The 22,344-nt window shown below is 42.6% G+C and overlaps 1 protein-coding gene across 2 annotated transcripts; it reads right to left on the bottom strand.

Moving 5' to 3' along the window:
- Nucleotides 1-9: 9 nt before the first annotated feature.
- On the bottom strand, nt 10-16,074 carry LOC113021435 (tetratricopeptide repeat protein 39A). Of its 2 annotated transcripts, none has more exons than XM_026166104.2 (18): nt 15,775-16,074; nt 15,036-15,143; nt 14,446-14,577; nt 14,057-14,115; nt 12,521-12,588; nt 12,241-12,305; nt 11,767-11,866; nt 11,605-11,670; nt 11,400-11,508; nt 11,250-11,317; nt 7,559-7,618; nt 7,193-7,354; nt 7,002-7,093; nt 3,670-3,790; nt 3,469-3,580; nt 3,271-3,385; nt 2,552-2,668; nt 10-1,044 (listed from the first exon to the last, which is right to left on the bottom strand). In XM_026166104.2, the coding sequence occupies exons 1-18, from the start codon at nt 15,807-15,809 to the stop codon at nt 936-938; spliced, it is 1,698 nt and encodes a 565-aa protein (XP_026021889.1). In that variant the 5' UTR covers nt 15,810-16,074; the 3' UTR covers nt 10-935. The 2 variants fall into 2 exon arrangements, with proteins under 2 accessions (XP_026021889.1, XP_026021890.1); XM_026166105.2 differs by having other exon boundaries at nt 15,036-15,140.
- Nucleotides 16,075-22,344: the final 6,270 nt, after the last annotated feature.

Genomic DNA, 22,344 nt, shown 5'->3' with positions numbered 1-22,344 from the left:
GAGGCCAAGTTCAGCAATTTTCATGATTGCAGATATCCATGAGAACAATTTATTTATACAAAAATAATTTTTACACTCAAGTTTTCTGAAAAGCGCACGTCGTGTCTCGGCACCGACGCGCTGAGTGTGAACAGCAGTAAGCCGTAGTTTAGCCTCACTGGCTCTGCCGTGCTCTTATGCTGGGCGCAGTGCACGAGCCAGTCCTCCTTCATGCTCGTTATCTTTGTCTAAAATATGTTTGTGCAGCTGCACATGAAATGCTCTAGCCATCTCAACACCTCATACACTACCAAACCTGTGGCAGTAGCAGCGTCTAACCCTGTAAGGTCCAAGTTCTCATCGGTGATGATGAAGTAACACCAACCCAAACTCGCTGGTGGGGAAAAATAAAAACTTTGAGGGTAAATTAAAGTTTTTGTGTGTCTGTAGGAATGCAGAATTTAAAAAAAAGTCCACATTTGGGAGAAACATTACTTTCAGAAGCCAAATATATTTTAATGTGTTAGGGTTCGTAGTACTTAGACGTCACGGGAGTGACTACTGCATATTACACAGAGCTCTTTTAGAACAGTAAAATAAATTCATTGCATTTCATTAGGTTTTCATTCTATTAAATATTTCTCGTGGCTTCCAATTGCTTAAGATTTGGTGTTTATCAGTGTAAACAATAAAACCATGGCCTATAAGTGTGTGTTAACCTGTGGCAGGTGGTGAAATTAAAGGTCCCTCAGCTGTGCCTCACTGACAAATATTCTACAGATTACACCTTTGTCCAGCTTAAATTGTGGAGTGTATATGATCACACAAAGGTAAACCTGACCACAGCAATACCATACCCAGTGTACTCTTGTTGAAAAAGGCACTTTGGTCAAAAACTGAAGTAGCTGTAACTGTGAGGGGAATCGGAGACTCCAGCGGAAGGAGCCCGAGCAGTCTTAGAGGTGGGTGTCATCATCCTCACCGGGATCAGCCTTGAGTTTGGCAAGAGCAGCGTGCACCCTGAACTGTGTGCGAGACTCCATGGAGTAGTCTTTGTAGTTGTGCCTGTAAGTCAGAACAGCAGACGTGGTAAAGGCGTGTCCTGCAATGAAACTTAACTTGCCATACACATTATATGCTGCTGTTGGATGCACGTTTCTAAAGTACAAGCAGATGGATGAGAAATGGATAAAAGTGTTTGTCATCGGCACCCTTAAAGAGGATCACGCTTGAAGAGCTGGAGTCATTATCAGCTAATGGATCGTACATGTTTACACAGGGATAGGGTGACCTCTAGTGTTCCCTACAGTTGCTAACAACCATTTTACTGCAGTCCTATTTAACCCCTAAAAAACATCATTTTCCTAATTTTGCATTTCAGGATTCTGTGAGTTTTACAAGTACACTAATGTTGTTTACTTTTGGATACACACGAGCTGTTTCGTAGTGCTTCGATTTTACACTACGCCAAGATAACGGCTTAAGAGTTGGGAGTTCGCCTTGTAATCGGAAGGTTGCCGGTTCGAGCCCCGGCTTGGACAGTCTTGGTCGTTGTGTCCTTGGGCAAGACACTTCACCCGTTGCCTACTGGTGGTGGTCAGAGGGCCCGGTGGCGCCAGTGTCCGGCAGCCTCGCCTCTGTCAGTGCGCCCCAGGGTGGCTGTGGCTACAATGTAGCTGCCATCACCAGTGTGTGAATGGGTGGATGACTGGTTGTGTAAAGCGCTTTGGGGTCCTTAGGGACTAGAAAAGCGCTATACAAATACAGGCCATTTACCATTTACAGGCCATAACCTATCAACTACAATACTAACACACCATAAAATAAAATAACAAAACCACTTGTTATAACCAAAGTATGCAGAAGAGCATCTCTGAACACACATGGTGTTGAAGCTCGATGCAGATGGACTACAACGGCAGAAGACCACACTGGGTTGCCACTCCTGTCAGCTAGTCTTGAGTTCACATGAGCTCGTTGAAGCTGAACAATAGCAGATCGGAATAAAGTTGCCTGGTATGATGAGTCTCGACTTCTTGTACAGCGTTCAGGTGGGGTCACGTTTGGTATAAACAACATGAAAGCATGGATCCACCCTGCCTTGTATTAACAGTTCAGGCTGATTGTGAGATAATTTTGCTGGGGATATTATCTTGGCACACTGTGCCCAGTCCTTTATGACTGCTACGTACCCGCTATCATGACAACCCAAGGTGTACCTAATGAACTGACCAGCGAGTGTATACCTAATTTTGTTTTGTGGTGCAGCATGCCAGCACTTTAAACTTCCGTCCAACTAATTAGTGTCATTTACTACTCATTTACATTCCATTGGCACTAAAGTGAAGCTGGGCTCATCATCTGCTCAGACTGAACTCAAATGGAAGCAAAAACGCGTGGCTATGTGAGGCACACTATGTGGGCTTGTTCAGTTGAAAGCCAGCTGAATAAGGTTCTAGCTCCCTGCCAGTGCCGCTAAAATGGTAGAAAAGTAGTGCAAACTTTTATATTCAAAACAGAATGCTGCAGTCTCACAATAATATGGAGAGTGAAGACTGAAGGAGTAACTTACTTGGCCTTGTGCAGTATTTTAATAGCTTCATCCCTTCTGCCTTGGTCTATGTAAAGCAGACTGAGCTCCACGAGACAGTTGGGCACCAAGTAATGGTCAAACCTGATCTTCTTTTCACTGCAATAAGAAGCGAGTTAAATATTCATTCAACACGGACATTCATTTAAGACATAGGCTATGATGTTGATCCTGCACTGTACTCAATGTGGCATCCTTGGGAAGGCTGAGGGTTGTGCTGCAGGTGGCTGACCAATTTGGTGAATAAACAAACGTCTCTCATGAGGACTGTCAGTGTAATTTAAGCTGGAAGTCCTTCTTGATTGCCACGCAAATATTCACACTGTGACGTAGTGAGATGAGAGTTTTATGGCTGCAAAACAAACAGGGCACTGAAAGGACGTCCAATGAAGAGTTACCCTGATACGTTTTAAAAGGAAGACCTGCAGAATTTATGCAATGTTTGGAAAATCAGAGAAAACACTGATGTAAAAAGCTTGTATTACAGGTTTTAGTAGAAGAAAGTAGTAAGATTCTGAAGTACTCCCTCTTCTGCCACTAATTCAAGAAAACACAGTGTGTTAACCAGTGTTGCCAAAAAAAACGTTGCAATGAAAGGCTGATATTCATTTGTTCACACAAGATTAATTGATTCTGAAGAAACTGCTTTCACTGTGAGCAGGAAATAACTTGGCTGCGTTTGAAACTCTGCTAGAGCTCACCTGGAACACACTTTGTTAAAGCACTCCTCAGCAGCCTGGAGGAGGCCTTGATTCTTCAAACAAAGGCCCTTCAACATGTGGATCACACAGCGGTCGTCCACTGTGTACTCGTTTACTGCAGGGGACGGAGCAGACACCATGAGCAAACATGAAAAACTGCGTGTTCCTGTTTCACAGTTTGGAAAAGGGCAGCAATACCAGGAGCTTCCAGTAGAGAGCGCTCTGCCTCCACCAACGTCTGCATCATGCCTTCAGTTAGCTCTGGTGTCTTGTTGATCATACTGAATCCATTCCACATGTACATCATTTCCTGTAATGAAGCAGTTCATATTGTTGGGACGCTCTTTTAATCAAACATAGCAGTCGTTATATGTGTTTATTTTATTTCGTAACTCTTACCAGCACTGGTACAGGTAACCTGACTGGGAGGGCAGCCTTGTAGCGTCTGGCTTTACGAATTGCAAACTTCTCCGTTGGAGGAGACTTCCCCGCTATCTTCTGCTTCAAGGTGGGCACTTGTCTAAAATAACAGGGGATATACAAAGACACACCAACGAATGATTCAGTTACTAAGTACACCATGTGACTGTTTGGCATCGTAGTGAGTGTAGGCTGTTACTCTGCTGTTTACCTCAGCTGTCAATATGTGTCCGTGTCTATTTATTGTAAAGTAGGCTACAAGACTTTGTGAAAGGATAAAAATCGATTGACCAGCGAAGCTCACTTCTTTCCAGTGACTGCGATACGGAGGTGAGTTACTGAGGGCTACCACTATTAGCCGCTGTTAGCCGCTGTTAGTTAGTGTTGCCAACCGTCCCTTAAAATACGGAATCGTCCCGTATTTCGAAACAAAAGTACACGTCCCGTATTGAGCTAATAAGGGACGCACTTTGTCCCGTAATACAGTGAGAATCAAAAGTAGTCTATAAATGTTAATGGAATTAACGCTTTGTTTGAAAACATAATTCCCAGCCCCTCTCCTGCTTTGTGACCAATGAGCTGACAGCACACTTACGAGTATGACAATTCAGATTACCACTCATCTCATTGGTCGAGGAAAGGTCGCTTACGGAGAAAATACCGGAAGACAACAAATGACCACAACAAGAAGCATGGCCAACAGGGAAACAAACGCCGTCACTGCGGTGCAAGTCTCGGATGACAGTACACCTAAAGCTGGGCAGACACTGTGCGATTTTTTCAGTCACGTTATTCAGCTCCTGCTCAAACTGCACGATTGACTCGCAGGGGTTAGAAGTTCGTAGGTCACGATGCAGGTCTCACACTATACGGCCCGATGCTCTGATGCGACCTGAGTGCTCACACTGTGCCTCCATAACATGAAGGTTATAACAGAAAATCTGTCGCTCGCTCTCTCTGTCTTTCACTCACACAGACACACCACCACCATCAACTTTGCTAAATTGCTAATGAAAAACACTCATCAGGCAGCTGTGATTAAGCAGCAATGTAAATCCAACTATTTTCACGGTTGTTGTGGTCGTGATAATTTTGTGATGCCACATCGAAAAGGCTCGGATGAGCTTTCCAAAGTTCTACAAGTTGTGCCTCCATCGCTTGTGTCCAGATCACACGCTGCACAGCCGTGCTGCTCCATCTTTTACACCAACGTTTACGTGTTTGCGCGCGAGCAGTGTGAGCGCCTGTGGTGACACCTTCACGAGCGATTGATGATCGGGAGCTGGTCGTGAGATGTTAATCACTTCTCTTTACCCCACGTATACTACATGATGTACGATGAAGGCCAAAATCGGTCCGATCACTCAAAAATCGGCTCAAAATGGGCCTAAAACTGTGTAAGCCCAGCATTAGAGCAGCAATGTTTGTTCCCCTCAGAGAAAGGGAAGAATGGGAAAAGGAAAACACCTGGCTGGAAAACGTTAATATGGGCATGTGCAGTGAATATCAGCGCTATGTGGCCAGAAGTGTGATAATATAATTTATTTTGTGTAATAAACAACTGCAAGGATAGATGATTACAACAAATAGATGACTAATACATAAAAGTAATACATAGATGAATAATGATGATGAGTTATGATGCATAATCATGGGAACAAGCGGGTTTACAAACAGGAGCAGCTGATTAGCTTTAGAAAACCTGAAATAATACCTCAGCTGAAGCCAATTGTACTAAATGCACTAAATGTGCACTGTTACAAGAATGTTTTTCTTTCTATTGTTTTCTATTATTTTAAGTTAAGCAGGACAGAGTTCTTTTAAAGAAAGATTTACTTATATTCTCAAAAGTTAAGCATGACAGGCTTCTGTTTAAGAAAGAGACCTGTTTTACTGTGTTAATGTTGTCATTTTGAGCTAAAAATAAATGGCTAAATGATCATTTGTTTCACATGTGTTCATATCACAAAGAATAGAATATGCATCTACTTAAATCAAATTCAAGTCAAATGGTTAAAAAAATAATTTCACACACAAAAAAAAAAGCTAGAAAATTCACCACACTGGGAAGGGTGAAGACAACTGGGTCGCCCGGCCCTGGCCACGAGGTGTCCCTTATTTATTTTTCAGGGAGTTGGCAACCCTAGTTAGTGTTAGTAGTGAAAATTTCTTTGACATGGATTTAACATTGTTGGACTTAGCAAATAAACTCCCATGTGATGTAAGGATGTAATCTCTTTTTATCAGAGGGAAAGTTTGACTTTTAGGACCCTTGAGCCAATAATTAGCTGGCTTAATGTTAGCTTATAACCAGCTAATATAATGTTAGCTAACAACAAGATGTTTTTGTGGTTTGGTTTGTGGTTTTGTTGTTAGCTGTCTGGAGATTTGACGAGTGCATGTCTATTTGCTGACAATAACTAATTGCAACAATATTGGGAATAAATAAGAATGTCATTTCATGCTTTCCTTTGTTAAAGCCCTGACGTGAGATCAGGAGATGAGGCTTGAGGTAAGGAGGAAGAGGATAAGATTTTATTCAGATGCCAGTCATGTTGTCTCTTTCCTTTCCGTTTTTCAAGAAACCTGTGAGTTCCTTTCTCCTTTGCTACATATGTGGATGGTCTCTAACCACATATGTGATTAAACACGATTAAGTGGAATAGCTATGTCCATCCAGGCCACTGTATTCAAGATGGCAGGGCAACATGTTGGCTTCCACAAACTGGTGCCTACTCAATCTGCAGGAAGACACTAATTAACATTTTCACATCAAAGTTTGGTCTTCTTCATATTCTAAAGGAAAAATATCCCTCCCATTTAGCTGTAAAATGTACCACGGTGTTCATCCATGTGAAAAATGAAACCAATAACCAAAGTGCCTGAAACCTGTATTCTAACTGAAAGCGCCAGATGGCGATACCTGTGGTAATATTACTTATTGAAGAAATAAAATTCTGTTTTTAGGCATGTCACGTTTCAGAATGGAGGGTTATCTGTTGTACGAAACCACATGCTCATTGGTTAAGGACCTGTTATTCACAAACCAATGAATGTGACGCAGTGACTTACGTCCCTCTTTATTGTGTCTAGTTATTTTTTTGCAACCAAGATGGCGACGGCAGAAATGCTGGTCCCAACTGTTTAAAACAGAACAACAGAAAGCAGAGGATGCCATCACAGTAGCTATGTTTTTTTAAATATTGTCTGTATTGTAAGCAAAAAGCACAGAGACATTTACGTGAACTATACCGCTCACCTCACAGCATCTATACTGGTAAAGAGGAAGTAAGGATATAATCCCTGCTTACCTAAAGAGTTCTACCTCGTCCTCCCCAAAAGGCCTGGCCTCATCTTTAGGCAGCATACTGAGGTAAGCAGCTTTCATGTACACATACATGGCCTAACAGGGAGAACCATAAAGAAAGGATTCATGTATTAAATCCTCAAAATGTCTGACAATAAATTTTATTCTGATCTTCTCCCGTCATAATTTCTGTACCTTGGACCAACGACTCTCCTTGCTCAGCAGGTCAGCGTAGAAGTACGCCATCTTCCACGCACGCTTGTACGTGAAGCACCACATCAGCTCCCAGTAGCACATGTGGTGAAACTGCTTCCATGTCTGCTGGGCCTTACAGCCGTCTTCAAAGAATTTCACTGCCTGGAAGCGCAGAGAAATTAAACCGTAGAGCAGAAGAACACGGACAGTGACAAGGCATGTTGTACATTTAATATTAACACTGGGCGCTGGTTTTTTGGAGCTCATTTCCTTAAAAACATAGAAACACTGCCACAGCAAGTGACGTATCATAAATGCTCCTCATACCCTCAAGAAGTGCAATCAAGCAATGTTTTCTTGACACACCTCATCAATGTTCCCTTTGATTTCCTCAGTTCGACCAGCAAAGAAGAGGAATATGGCCCCCTAGAGAAAAGAGAAAAATGTACAAATCTAAACACTGTTAAATTTTCATCTACCTGGAAGCAGGCACATCACACAACAATCATTCTTGGCAGTGTTTGATCAAGAAATTTTCATCCGAGCGCTCAGTTTGTTCTCTGGGATGGGCTGTGAGTAAAAGGTGGAGCAGAGAGAAGGATTGTGAATTTACGAGAATGTGCGTCATGCGGAGTGGTAGTGATGGCATGAAGCAAGCGTGACATGGACGAGAGACCTCGGCAAGGATCGTGCGAGTGGAAGTTTGAGACAGTATCGGGTCGAAGGAATCAAGGTGTGGATGGATGGCAACGTGAATACAATCAACGACTGTGTGAAAACTATGGCGTGAACCCGTCAGAGACAATATACATTTACAAGCAATACAAAAAACAGAAATGTTTGGCAATAATAAATGATACGGTTTTGCCTTTTTGGCCAAAATTCCCATCTGTTATCATACGTTTGTTCTGACCACTATAAGGATCCTTCACTGTGTATGGAACTGCAACTGGTCAAAGTTTAACCACATTACTCCATACAGGTTCTTTGTTGCTAAGTTCCACTCTTATCAGCTACTCTCGTGTGTGCAAATATGAGTTCAACTAATGTCATCCCACCATCCATTTTCTTCTGCTTATCCAATTCAGAGTCAGAACTGGGATGGAGCCTATTCCAGTGGTCATAAGGAGGGAGACGGGGTACATTACGGATAGTTCGCCAACATAGCGGGCTAACAGAGAGGGACAGACATCCATTCACACTCACATTCACACTAGAGACAATTTAGAGCCACCAGTTAACCTAAACAGTCTTTGGACTGTGGGAGAAAGCCAGAGTACCTGGAAACCTATGCCAACATTACACAGAAAGGCTGGCTGTTGGATTCAAATCCAGCTAACCACCATACTACTGTGCTGACTTCAAATACTAAAAATTATGAGTTAAAAATTCCTACAGCCCTGTGTCCTGCACTGCCTGGCCAAATGTTAGAAACCCAAACACATTCAGTTAATGGGGAACTTAAAAAAGGTCACATTTAGATTAAAAAAACAATTTGATCATCAGAAATGTGTTTATTAATCAGCCAGTTGTCACAGTGCTGACTACAATGCAGTCATCTTCTGCCATGTCATCAAAACTAAAACATTTAAACATCAAAACAGAAATGACACGTTAATAATGAACTCTAAAGAACAGTATCGACGTTCCATAAGTTGGTGTATTTATTTAAAAAAATAAAATCAGTCAAATCTGAAGCAGCAAACCAAAAGACTCTTCTCCAAATACTTACTCGTTATGTAAACATGGACGTATTTGAAGAGCAGCCAGTGCTACCGACAGTTACAAAAGACACAATGGCACTGACAGGAGTGCAGGCACGCTAGTTTTCATTCTTTGTATTGATTAAACAAGAGATTTTATTTCCATGGGACTCACAACATGGAAGGAAAACTGGAAGCTATATTCTGCTGCCTAACGTAGCAGAGCGTTTGATTATGACAGCCTTGAACTGAGCTGCTCTGGACTGCAAAAGACATTACTGGGTTGGGGGTGATAGCTGTCTTCAAGGGTTTTTTTTAAATGCTTGAATCATAGTTTAGTCTGTGGTACAGTATATGGTTGAAACATCATGACTACCTCGAAGGTTTACCATAGCTGGTAAACTAACTGCTGACACACTAACCAGCAGGCCATGTAACTGTCCCTGAGACAGTTAAAATAAAGTTGGTTATTTCATGTTTCTGTGATAGATTCATGCTGTAATGTGTAAAGTGCTGTAATGTTTGTATGAGGTAAAGTTTGTAATTGTCACATGACCAGAGTTTGGTTGAGAGCACAACCATGGCATTGTGGAGCTAGCATGGATACATGGCTACCGATGCATCTACAGCCTCAGCGTTAATGTTATTCTGCATGTGGTCCAAGAGGCGCACACGGTATGGTTTCATGTATATTGTTTGTATAATGTTGCATACGTGTTCTACAGTGGTAATGAGAGGACATTTTTGTGATATCCATTATTGTGCATTTTTCTGTTCTGCTTGCACAAGACTGTTTATGGACACTGATATGAGAGACTGATAAGCTCAAAACATTTATGTTGTAAACTTTGTGTTTCTTCAGTTTTCACGGTGTCTGAAGACAATAAGAGTGAGAGAGAGAGAGAAATAAATTTCAGAAGACATCAGTATGATGCGTGGCCATTCTTTGTTGGACCCCTGTAGTTACAGGCCAGCTAGTCACAAGGAAACCCTGAAAAGTTCAATAAAATAGCCTCAAATGTTTTTAGGACTCCTTTTTCCATTTTATCTCACACTTGCAGACTGAATCAACCAATCACAATTAAACTGACAGGAACTGATTTTCTCACATAATGTTTCCACCTCAAATGTTGTCTGTTAGCAACAATGCATATCCACCCCAGTCTGTGAGTCATTTACAGGAGACTAACACACAGTTGGTAAACAACATCGTTATAACACTTTTAAAACCAAAGTGCTTTACACTAAAATAAAATAGAATAACAAAACTGACGTTGCACACATTCACCATGTTTACATGACACGTCCCAACAGCAGCCCATCATCCAATTACAGTTCTAGACACCAGCATTTTCCAAACGCTTAACAAAAAAGGTTTGTCCTTAAATACAAAACCTGTTACAGCTGATGTCTGAAGTCAGAGTTTCAGTGCAACAACAGCAAAGACACGAGCTCCTTCTGAAATAAGTTTGACCACAACGTGATCAGACTGACCGAGAAGCCAACATTAATGATCCTGCAGCATTATCTACCACATATGTATATACAACCCCATTAAAGGCTTCTGGATACTGGATTCTGTAATTAGCCAGTGCAAGGCTAATAACAGTATAGAGTTATACTCCAATATATTCCAGTTTAGAAGTAACAAAGACATGCATAATCCTTTGCAGATCAGAAGGTTGCAAAGATGTTTTTAGTCTGGAGGTTTTTCTGAGGTGGAAAAAACTGATCTTTACCGCAGCATTGATTTGTTTGTCTAATTGTAAACGTGTCACAAGTTTTTAAGCTGTGTTTTTAATAAAAGGAGTTAAATAGCTCAGGTAATGCTTCAGCCTCTCAGTTAATACTGGAGAGCTTCGGTTTTGAACTGACTTAACTGTAAGAAAGTGTGGGATATCCAAAAATGTACTCATCGAGCCTTCTTATGTAATAGTGATTTCCAAGACTCAAAAGGTAAATACAACCATAAATCATCTGTATATGACAAGAAATGTTATGTTAGCAGATAATTTGACCATGAGGGAGCATGCAGCAAAGAAAAACAGAACAGGACAGATGCCTGTGGAACTCCAGGTGTCACATTAAGTGACATAGGAAAGTGTTACCCAGGGGGAGTCACATGCTTGACTGCTGCACAGTCTCCGAGCGCTCACTGAGTAAGTCACAGTCAAAAAGGTTAAAAGCAGCACTCAAGTCCAGCAAAACTGAGATAGAAGGATAAAAGCAGACTCAGTACCACGAAAGGCCCTGAAACCTGACTGAAAGGTCTCATAGTCTCTAGTCCAGTAAGGACAATAGTTGAATACAGACAAGTTTTTATAAAGCTTTTTTAAATAATTAGAGTAAGTTACCCGTGGGTAACGCAGAAGGAAAGGTTTCAGCAATCTCTCAGCTTCCACCACCTCTCCCTCGCCTGTCCCTGAGAGGATAAAATGGACATATAATATAACACAGGCGTCTTGTAGGAATGATTTAAAAAAAACCCTGATTTTTAGCACTACCTAGTATGAATGTGAGGAAGGTGTAGTAGCAGAGCAGCAGCAGAGCACACAGCATAGAGCGCAAGTTCATCCCCGTCGCACCATCGTTCAAAAGAGACAAGCCGTATTCCTGAACAGGATTAAAAAGAAAACAGAAAGTATCATAAAATAACAGCTGTCAGCTAATGATTAAATACACAGAGGTGGGCGTGTATGTTCATTGCACCTTGTCTCCAGAGAAGCCTGCAAACTCCAAAACTTTGAGTATCCGCGGAGGGAAGAGAGAGAGAGTCTGTAAGCAAAGAAGATCTGATAAACGGAATAATACAAACACGTAATTATACACATGCAGCCACCCAGCAGTGCAAATATATAATGTGGGACATACCAGGTTAAACGCCCCTATCCCGAATGCTATTCCTCCCTCTAAGTGAACGTGGCTGGGCTCTTTGAGACAGCGGTGCGATTTTATGAAGGAATGCAGCTCTCTGCGTTATGAAAGACAAGCATTTCTAATCACACAGCTTATCATATCACCGTTTTACTACAGAGGTTAATGAAAAGTAAAAACATGGAAGCGTTCAGGAAACACTTGTTCGAGACTGCTTTGACTTCATCATTTCTTGTATCTCACAATATTCTGGACTTGCAGTTGTGATAAATCAGCAAATCCTTCAACTGTAAAACTGGTGAAGTAGCCGTTTAATAATCACAGTGCAAATATGTTTTAGTGACTGATTTCTGTTTAGACATTAAATACAGACAAGTGAAAGTAAAGTTCAGAATTACTTTAATTACTATACTGCATTATAAACATTACACATTTACTTAAAAACAGCTTCTTGTTTCATTGTTTACTTACTTGTAAATAAGGTAACTGTTTCGTACTTTGATTCCTCCTTTGATAAAACTCACCATGTTCTCATCCTGCAAAACAGTGCAAGGAATGCATCGCTACAGTTTACCTGTGTGTTGTTTGCAAACAAATTTAACATGACACAAATGGTTTTTGCATGCTATGTGTTATATGAGGCAGGTTCTACAGCTTGTGCAGCCTTAAGAAGACTAGACTGGGAGGTTGTGCTGTTTTTGAAAGTGTAGAGAAATTGTTACTTTGTTAGAAGGATATTAGCATACTGCACCTGCAGGAAGGTGAGGGCAGCTCTTTGGAGTTGACACTCTGCATAACAGACTTCTGCATGGAGCTGCACTGCAAAAACACATCCATGTATACACAGATTAAATGATAAATTATATATGATGAAGTGTAAAATCTAGGTATACTCCTGTGTTTGGTGTTCATCTACCAGGCAGGTGCTTCCTAGCTTAACCCTCCATATGCAATCCTGACTGAAGACATTTAGTCAGCTTATCAGTTCGAATACATTTTATTTATATAGTGCATAGGTGTCAAACTCTGGCCCGTGGGCCAAATTTGGCCCACAGCATAATTACATTTGGCCCGCGAAGCCATACCAAATTACTATTAGAGCTGGCCTACTGGTATTATACAGCTAATATATATATTGTTTAGTATTAAGCTTTGCTTGTTCCATATTCAGTTTTCCAGCAAAACTTATTTGAGTCCATAAGAAAAGATTCATTCTTATATCTGGAGGAAGATTTTTTTTTCAATAAATATTAAAGTTAGCCCGCGACTTTGTTCCAGTTTTGAATTTTGGCCCACTGTGTGTTTGAGTTTGACACCCCTGATATAGTGCAAGACCCTATAATATCAGACATACAGGCCCCTTTATGCAAGAATGTGGCAATGTGGAGAGGAAGAACTCTGAGCTGAGGGTCCTAGCCTCAACGGTTCAGAGCGGCGAGTCAACTGCAGAAAGAATGGTTTCACTGCTGCATCACAGCAAGGAATGAAAAACAAAAGTTGCCTGAATGTGTTCATTAATAGCTGGGGTCCGTCAGTGCTGGAACAACTATTGTTCATTTTCCTTTTTCTAGGTTCTCTGATCTGTTTAAGGCACTTTAAGTCACACTGTTAAAGCAGATCTACAGGCACAAGTATGAGTCTGCCAGCCAATCACATAGCTGCATTCTGAAATACTCAACATCTATAACTTTGGTTGCAGGATAATTTTGAGCCAACATTAGTAACACTTCCATGCATTGTTAAACTGTAATTCTTTGGTTATCCTGGTTTTCTTTTCTTAGCTCAACTGTCATTTTCATTTTTCCTATATATGTCTACAACCTGCACTCCCATCAGCCTCAGCTACACTGGAAAAAACTACATGCAAAATACATGACAGCATGTTGGAATGGTATCACATTAAACCAAGGTGGCACACACAGTAAAAATTATGCACGCTTATGATCAGTTTTTTAGCAGTGTCTGAGATCACGTTGGTATATCAATGTGTAATGGAACTTTTTGAGAGGATTCCAAAATGTGGATTCTGTTCATCCAGATGTAGTAACTTAGTGTCAGACTCTTCCTAGACTGCAGAAAGAACTGGCATGAGTAAAGAAACGTTTTCCCCACCGAATATGCAACGTCCAGGGGTGTTTAAAGATATCTATTTAAGTACAGGCAGATGGGGAAATTGGCTTCTTCAAAAAAATGGAACTAAATAAAATGACTTACAGTAGACATTTCTCCACTGCATTTTTGGAAGGATCCTTTAAAACTACACGAGTGGCACATTTAAGCCTTTTACCTTCAGAAAGTGACCCCCCGGCTGATTTGTTGGAAAGGCTGGAAGACTTCCGTCGAAACCTGAAAATAAAAATCAAATGGCACTTCAGGACACTCAGACACTGACTACTGCGGCCATGTTATCTGACACATCAACCATTTGCCAATCAAATGTGTCTATTTTCTCTTATCTAAGAAGTTGCTATTGCGAATTCTATTATGCAAACACAGTCAAACTGGTACTATGGTCACATGGGAGCCATAAAAGTACATGCAGCTCTTAATATTTGCCTCTGTGGCTCATGGAATGTGGAAGAATAGTTCACTGCATCCAAGCTGAGGATTGGGGGGTGTTACCATCGTTAACCTTTGTAAGACAGAATCAGGGGACAACAATCTCGACATCCTGACCTCTGACAGACCTCCTGGGCACGCTTCATGGTATTTCCTGCATTGGTGATGTCATCCTGCTGGAAAGTCATCATTGCCTGCATTTCCAACACTGTGGCGTAGATAAGAGCATGGTACATGCTCTCATTCACTCTACATAAAAACACAGAGTTGCAGGATCAACATCACACACCTCAGGCTGTAAGCAAACATGTAGTTACTGCATTTCCCTGTTGCGCAAAGATAAGAGTAAATATCTGGCTCTTTTTATTCTTTCTATCTCTTCCACCATCCCAGTCCGTCTTGTGCACAGTGTTTATTTTGCAGGCCTAACAGTCTGTACGCTGTTGAATCAGTCAGACCTTGGGCGTCAGCTTCGGCAAACACTTCATATCCTGGAGAACTGAAGCCTGACAGGAAGGCCACTGCTTCACGGTTCACACCATATAAGTCTCTAAATATCACCAAAGGCTAAAATACTGCTGACATCACACTGAAAATGTGAACACTGTGAAACAAAGCAAGAACACCACAAGCGCATACAGCCTGCATCGTAAGAGTTACATGAAACCTCCGGAGAGCTAAAACCTGACTATGGATTGTTGTGTCACCTTGGTCGCAGCTTCTCCAGGCTCTCATTGAAGTGGTTGTTAAGGAAGAGATCCAACGCCTCCATACAGTCATCCAAACACTCTTTCAGGGTCATCTCAGAGGAGCTGCTGCGCACACACACACACACACACACACACACACACACACACACACACACACACACGCACACACACACACGCACACACACACACGCACACACACACACGCGCACGTGACTCAGGGTAAAACAAGCCTTGCAGTATTAGCATGAGATAATGGACCAGATCTATTCGGGTTCAGCGATTAGCATGCCTCCCAGTTAAAGCTGACATCCGCGTTTACATGCAGGCGTGTTTACTTTGTGAAATTTGCCTAAAAGACTCGTTGTTTAATAAGATCGCAGCAAGTGGGACAAAATATTCGATTAAAAACATACGGAAGCCTAATTGAGTTTTTTTAACTTGTAGTTTGAAGTAACACTCTCCGTTTCACTACGTGAAAGAATGCGAAACTACACAAGTCTCCTTCCTGGTGCAGCACAAACTTTTTAAAAACATTGAAAAAAGTTCTGCTCATTCACGTTTCCCTGCTACAGACAAAGGCGAATAATCACATTTATAGATCTGCACAGGTGGCTTTTCAACATTTGCCGGGCGATATGTCACCGCTGAAGTGGACAGACCCACACATAAACACTTTGTGGGAAACAACTCCAACTTTTGACGTGTCCTTGACTTTTCACTCGCCTCCCGTACTCACTTTTCCGCGGCGTTTGTCTCTCTCCCATTGGACATGTTCGCTCTCCGGGCGGCGCGCCTCCCAACACCTGTTCGGAGTTCAGCGGCACTCGCAGAAAATCGGGACGCATTCAGCTCTCACACCGCGACACCAAGCTTTCAGCTCTCACGCTTCTTCGCGTTGGCGTAAAAGCTGACAGTTAAGCTACCGAGGCTTTGCTGTCAGTTAAAGTTGACCAGAAATAAGAACGTGCACTCCTCTGTGCTGACCCAACAGCCCGATACTACGCATTGCGCAACAGAAGCGCAGCTCCTCCGCCTACCTCTGTGGCTCCACTGCCACGCAGACACTACACCGTAACACTGATCAGTGTCAGGTGCTCGCAGCTCTTAAAGATCCATCTTAGTCTTGACTAAGAAGTTCGGTAACTTTCAACAGTAAATGGCGCCATTTCCCCTTTGTCTTCTTCTCCTCTCAAAAGTGAAAATGTTGAGTACATTCTTCTTTGCGCCATTGCTGCATCTGATGCCATATGGACGCGATGATGGGCTGAGGGGAGAGCAAATATGATGAGGTGACAGAAAAGGGAATATTATTTCGCTGTTAATCAGAATTTAAAGGCAAATTATTTTGTTGCTGCTTCGTCTCTGGTACCTAAATAAGGAAGAGGTAAGTGTACTGTAAAATTCACGCGTGTAATTCCACGGAATCGTGAATAGGGGTCAGTGTTGTAGTTATACCTCACGAGGAGACACAGATGCCAGAAGTGGTTCATCATCTAGTAATCTAAATCTACACCTTTTTATTTATTTTAAGTTATTCCAAAATCTTGTTTATACAGCCCCTCTCACACTTTGCATCCCTGCTATGAACTACAGGTACGACAGCAGTGCACTTGTTTGACAAACAAAGACAAAAGCAGGGTGAGACTGTGGGTAAAGGGAAACTTGCGATGACTTGTTGCAGTTTTGTATTTTCTAATTCGTTTTAATTTTCTTTCAATTTTAGTTTGACTTTTTGTTTTAGTTTCGGGTAGTGTACAGAGTAGGATTGTTTCTGTTTAATGTTTTTACTGTTTCAAAAGGTTTCGTTTTTATTATTTCACTTTTAGTCTCCTCAAGTATTACTGCACTGCAAGATGTAGGAAAACCCGCACAGGTCATTCAATGAAAACACTGAACTTTTTGGAACTGGACTCACAATCTTAGACATCCAAGGCCCCAAGAAGCGTGTGCATCAAAGGAATTACAGCCATGTCCATTTTCACAATTCCTGTTATATATGTGCAGGGAGGCTACTTTGTCAGTCGATGCATTTTAAAAGGATTTGCTATAAACTCACTGCCCCAGTGTAAGATCATGCAAAGAGCTTATATACATGGTCTCCCGTTTTTAGAGGTTAACATATAATTTGACAGTTTACAAAGTATATTTCATGGCCAGGTGAGGCCTGTCTCCTTGTTAGTTGTTGATACATGATGTAGACATCTGAAGTTGATTCAAGGTGTTGAATTTGTATTTCAGGGCTGTAATCAGGGCTTAGAAATGAATGAGTTCCATGCTTTCTCTTAACACTGTGGATTTAAGGTGTGGCATCTGTTCTCCAGCAGAAAAGACTCCTGAAGAGACTCTGTCCTACAGTTGCAATACAGTCAAAGAAACAGAAATGTTGGGAGCTGTAAAAGGCTTGTACAACTTCCATCTTTTGCAGGAACAACTGTGTATAAAGAAATATGGAAGAAGGCTGTTGTGTCTATGAAACAATTAAATAAAGCAAAATAAAATGTAGAATGATTTCTTTACTTCAAATTACAATAGCACAGATTTACTCAGAGCAATTCTTTAAAAAACTATTACCCTTCAAAATGGTGATGTCTTCTACTCATGTTTCGTTCTCCCTGAGCATATTGTGACCTGACAAAGCTAAACTGATCACTTAACAATATGGATCTGTCTTTGATTAAAAGTAACATCTGTCCCCTATTTTCATACCACCATTAGAAATATGTATTTGTTTGAATTATAACCTTTTTCAAGCTGCTTGATTTTATAAAGCTTCTTAAAGTGCAACATAAATGGTCTGTGTCGCGCTGACCTAGTAGGTGTGGCTGTTATTCCTCTTTTCCTCCTCCTGCCCTCTACCTGTTCGGTGCTGCTGCTTACCCATGGCCACTGATTAGACCTTGGGTGCAATCAACAACTAAGCACGGCCTGGTGTGCGCCGCCCTGCCAGGTGAGCCACATTAGAGCAATCAAGGGTGGGCGTGCCGAGTAAACCTTTAAATGCATGCAGCAGTCATTTGACCCGGGTGCAACATACTGAGAGGACGGCAAACAAAGCACTTTTCCACTGTGAGGAAGACTTTGAACAAGACAGGCTATCGGTAAGCTCTTGAGTTCACATTTTGCTTTTGCAGATGTATCTGGGACTATGGAAGCTCAGTTGTGCAAATGTTTTACGCTTAGGGAAATAGTTGCTGCATTTAAGTTTAATTATATTGACAAAAATGAATGTTTAAGTTTGAATAAATTGTTTGTGCAGTTAGTGTTCCCACATATTTATGTTAATTAATATTAAAAATAGTTACCCCAAATCCTTGGGTGGATCGTAAAACTAGTGAATAAATGTTTGGTTTTGATTTAAAGAAAATAATTCTTTGTAAAGAAAATCCTTAGTTAAAGTCTATTAAAATGTTTGTGAACGCTAAAATGTATACTTTAAAATACAATTGTATATAAAAAAGTGTTAAATGCAAAGAAGACACATTGTGTATATTTATTTAAGAACCACAGTTAAATTAACACAGTTAACCACATGGTAAATGGCTTTACTGAAGTGTATTTTGTTATTTCATCTGTCTTCTGTGTAATGCATGTAATTTATCTGAACGGTTAATGGAATGTTCTTTATTTTTGTGTTGAAAGGTTTTTTACCTGCTGCTACCTACCAGCTATCAAACTAGTTGGTCTAAATAAAGTTGAGTGAAATTCAAAGTCTGGTCTTTTTCAAGTGTGGACACCTCACAGTCAGAGGAACACTTGACAGTAAAAAACCGGCCTTGACCAGTGACAGTAAAAAACCGGCCTGGCCAGTAGAGAAACCGGCCTTGACCAGTGAAGACTCCACAAAAGCTCACCACAAAGACGGAGAAGACTCCACCTGGGGGCCTGGAGGAAATTGCACACCGTTTGCCTGTCCAATCAACAACCGAGAAAACAGAATGGCTGAGTCCAAGTCACTCGAAGAGCTGAAAATAGAGCGAACCACTGCAAAGAGACTGTTTTCCAGACTCACCAACCATATAATAAGGACCCACATGGATATGTCTGTAGAGGAGCTGCAGGATTCCTTCAAGAGACTCACAGTAGAGGGCTCCAAAGTGATTGACGCGAACGAGGAGCTTGAGGCCGCCTACATCACGCAGTGTGAAGCAGAGGGCACACCGGAGCTGATGGGCCAAAAGAGAGCAGACGTCGAAAAAACGGAGAAAGAATGTGAGCAGAAGTTGAAGGAGGTGAAGCACCTGATCAGAGAGACACTGTGGACATCATATGGTGAAAAAGAACTGACCCTTGCTCTGAGATCAGCAGAAATGGCGTGTGAGAACGTCACATCCACTCAGCCTGATACACCCCTGGAGGCATATGATTTTATGCTCCGCCATCTAGAAGAACTGGTGAAGAAAGCTAAGCAGGCACACCAGACATGGAACCGCTGGGCTCCACCTGCTGAGAGGCGAGATTGTGATCGTCGACTGATGGAGCTCGAAACCTGCCTTCCAAAGCTGGTGTCAGGGAAGGCAGTCCTGATCAAAGCAGAGAGGATTAAAAGAGATGCCGACCAAGCAGTTGTCACAGTCCGCAACGCAGCCTCAGTCGCAGCCATAAAATTGAAAGCCACAGCTTTACCAAAGTTCACCGGCAGCCAGCGTGAGTTCTACAGATGGCGGAAGGAATGGGAGGCTCTGCAAAAGCAAGGTGAACCAACCGGGTCCGTGGAAGTAAAGAAATTCCAACTTCTCGATAGCCTCGATGATAAAGTGGCCAAAGATCTGCGCCTGTCCACATACACCTCAGCCGATGAGATCTTCAGAGTCCTCGAGAACCGCTATGGAAATCAAGCCACCATCGCCATTGAAATCATTGAGGAGCTTCAAGCTATCCCTCCTGTCCGTAGCAACCAGCCTAGAAGAATTATAGAGCTTATCCACGCAGTTGAAAAGGCCCTCTATGATTTGAGTGAGCTGGATGAAGCAAATGCCATAAAGAACCTCTTAGTAATAAAGTCTATTGAAAGCAAGCTGCCTGAGTCCCTAAAGAAAGACTGGCTTACCCACGCTGCTGATCCAAAGAATGCTGTGACTCATCAGAACCGGTTTGACAAGCTGCTCGCATACCTCCAATCTCAAGAGTCCATCTACGAGCAGTTAGACCAGCTGAGAGACATCGACCCTGCCAAGGAGAGAATAAAGTTCCCAGTGAAGTACGCCCGTACCAAGTCAGTTAAATCCAGTACTGATCCAGCAGGCTGCATCATCTGTGGGGACCCAAAGCACAAGAGAAAGCTCTACATCTGCAGACGGTTTCGAACCAACACAAAGTTACAGGAGAAAAAAGATGCAGTGCGGCAACTTGGAGCCTGCAAGAGGTGCCTCGAGATCCACGACGAACCCTGCAGAAAGACTACTTACCTGTGTGGAAAACCAGAGTGCAAAGACCAGCATCATTACCTTCTTTGTCCCTTGCCACGACCCTTATCACAAAGGCCCAAGTCTGGTCCGGCGAGAGCTGAGGGGAGGAGGTATACAGAGGTTCAAGAAGAGTTCATCTCTAAACTATCGCCAGAGCTAGCGCAGGAGTGTCGGAAAGCTTTCTGCAACGTCTCATCACGAGCCTTCAACTCCATGGCAGCAGAGAGAGGTCTACTGGAGGAGACTGGTCTAAAAGAGTACCCTGTGATCCTGATGCTCCTTGACGTCATCGCCAATGATGGGCAGAGAGTTGGGACACTAATTGATCTAGCATCTGACACAAACTACATAACCCATAAAGCCGCAAGTAAGCTCAACCTTCGCAGTGAAGACGTCATGCTTGTCATCCAGGGTATCGGAGGTATGAAGGTGTCTGTGGCAACCAAGCGCTACCTTCTCAAGATCCGTGTCAACACCTCAAAAGGAACTTTAAAGCCTCACCAGTTAGTCTGCTATGGTCTTGACAAGATTGCTGAAGTGGAAAGACATGTTCCACCTCAGAAGCTACAAAAGATCTTCCCTGACATCCCTCTCCAAGACCTCATCAGACCCAGAGAGATCCAGCTTCTAATCAGCCATAAAGAAGGCCAGCTGGTGCCCCAAAAGATCCGTTCCATCGGTGACCTGGTTCTCTGGGACGGTCCACTTGGCAAGACAATTGGGGGCGCGCATCCAGACCTCTTTGAGGAAGTCACTTTGATGGCCCACACCTCCAAAACTCACTTCGCAAGATCAATGAGAGCTGCTGCACTCAAGTACCAAGAGTTCACTAAAGACCTAGCTTCCTGTCAGCACCCTGATCACCCTGAGACTCTATCCACCACAGCTACCAGCAGCAGAGACTTTCTGAAGTGGTGGAGGTGGGAAAGCATCGGAGCCGCTTGCCAGCCGAGATGTGGAGGGTGTCGTTGTGGGAGCTGCCAGCCAGGGGGTAAAGAAATGACGCTTGCAGAAGAGAGGGAGATGGAGATCGTGAGGAATGGCCTGACTTACTCAACTGGAGATGCCCACAACAGTGAACCGCATTGGCATGCTAAATACCCATGGGTAGAAGATCCAGCAACCTTGCCAAATAACAGGAAAGCAGTAGAAGCAACATTCATCAGAACCGAGATGAAGCTATCTAAAGAACCTGAATGGAAGAAGGCCTATGCTGCACAAGTTCATGAGATGGTAAACCGCAGAGCTGCAGTGAAGCTGTCCAAAGAAGTCCTGCAGAGTTGGACTGGGCCAGTATGGTATATAAGCCACCTCATCGCGCCAAATCCACACTCTGTCTCTACCCCAGTGAGGTTGGTGTGGAACAGCAGCCAGAAGTACAGAGGCCTCAGCCTGAATGACATCCTCATCAAAGGTCCTGATGTCCTGAACCCGATAAGAGCTGTCCTGCTGAGGTTCCGAGCTGGTGTCTACGCCGCCCTTGGTGACGTCCGCAAGATGTACAACTCCGTCTGGCTGGAAGATCGAGAAGTCCACTTGCACAGATTCTTGTGGCGTGACACAGAAGATGCAGACATAGAAGACTATGCCATAACAAGAGTCAACATTGGAGACAAACCTGCTGGTTGCATAGCCCAAGTCGCCATGAGAGAAACTGCAAACCTACCTTCATTCAGTCACTTCACAGAGGAGAAACGTGTGCTGGAAGAAGATGCTTATGTCGATGACATCCTGACATCACACAATGACCTCGACCATTTGAGATGCCTAACAGCCAACATCGAGCACATCCTGAGAGCTGGAGGATTCTACATGAAGCCTTGGGTCTACTCCAGTCAAAGTGGGAGGGAGGAGTCAAAGACAGAGTTGCCTCGATCAGAGCCAAAGACTATGATCCTGCC

This window comes from Astatotilapia calliptera, chromosome 4, assembly GCF_964374335.1.
Source record: "Astatotilapia calliptera chromosome 4, fAstCal68.1, whole genome shotgun sequence".
In the NCBI taxonomy this organism is placed as follows: domain Eukaryota; kingdom Metazoa; phylum Chordata; class Actinopteri; order Cichliformes; family Cichlidae; genus Astatotilapia; species Astatotilapia calliptera.
This window is presented reverse-complemented; position numbering and strand designations above follow the sequence as displayed.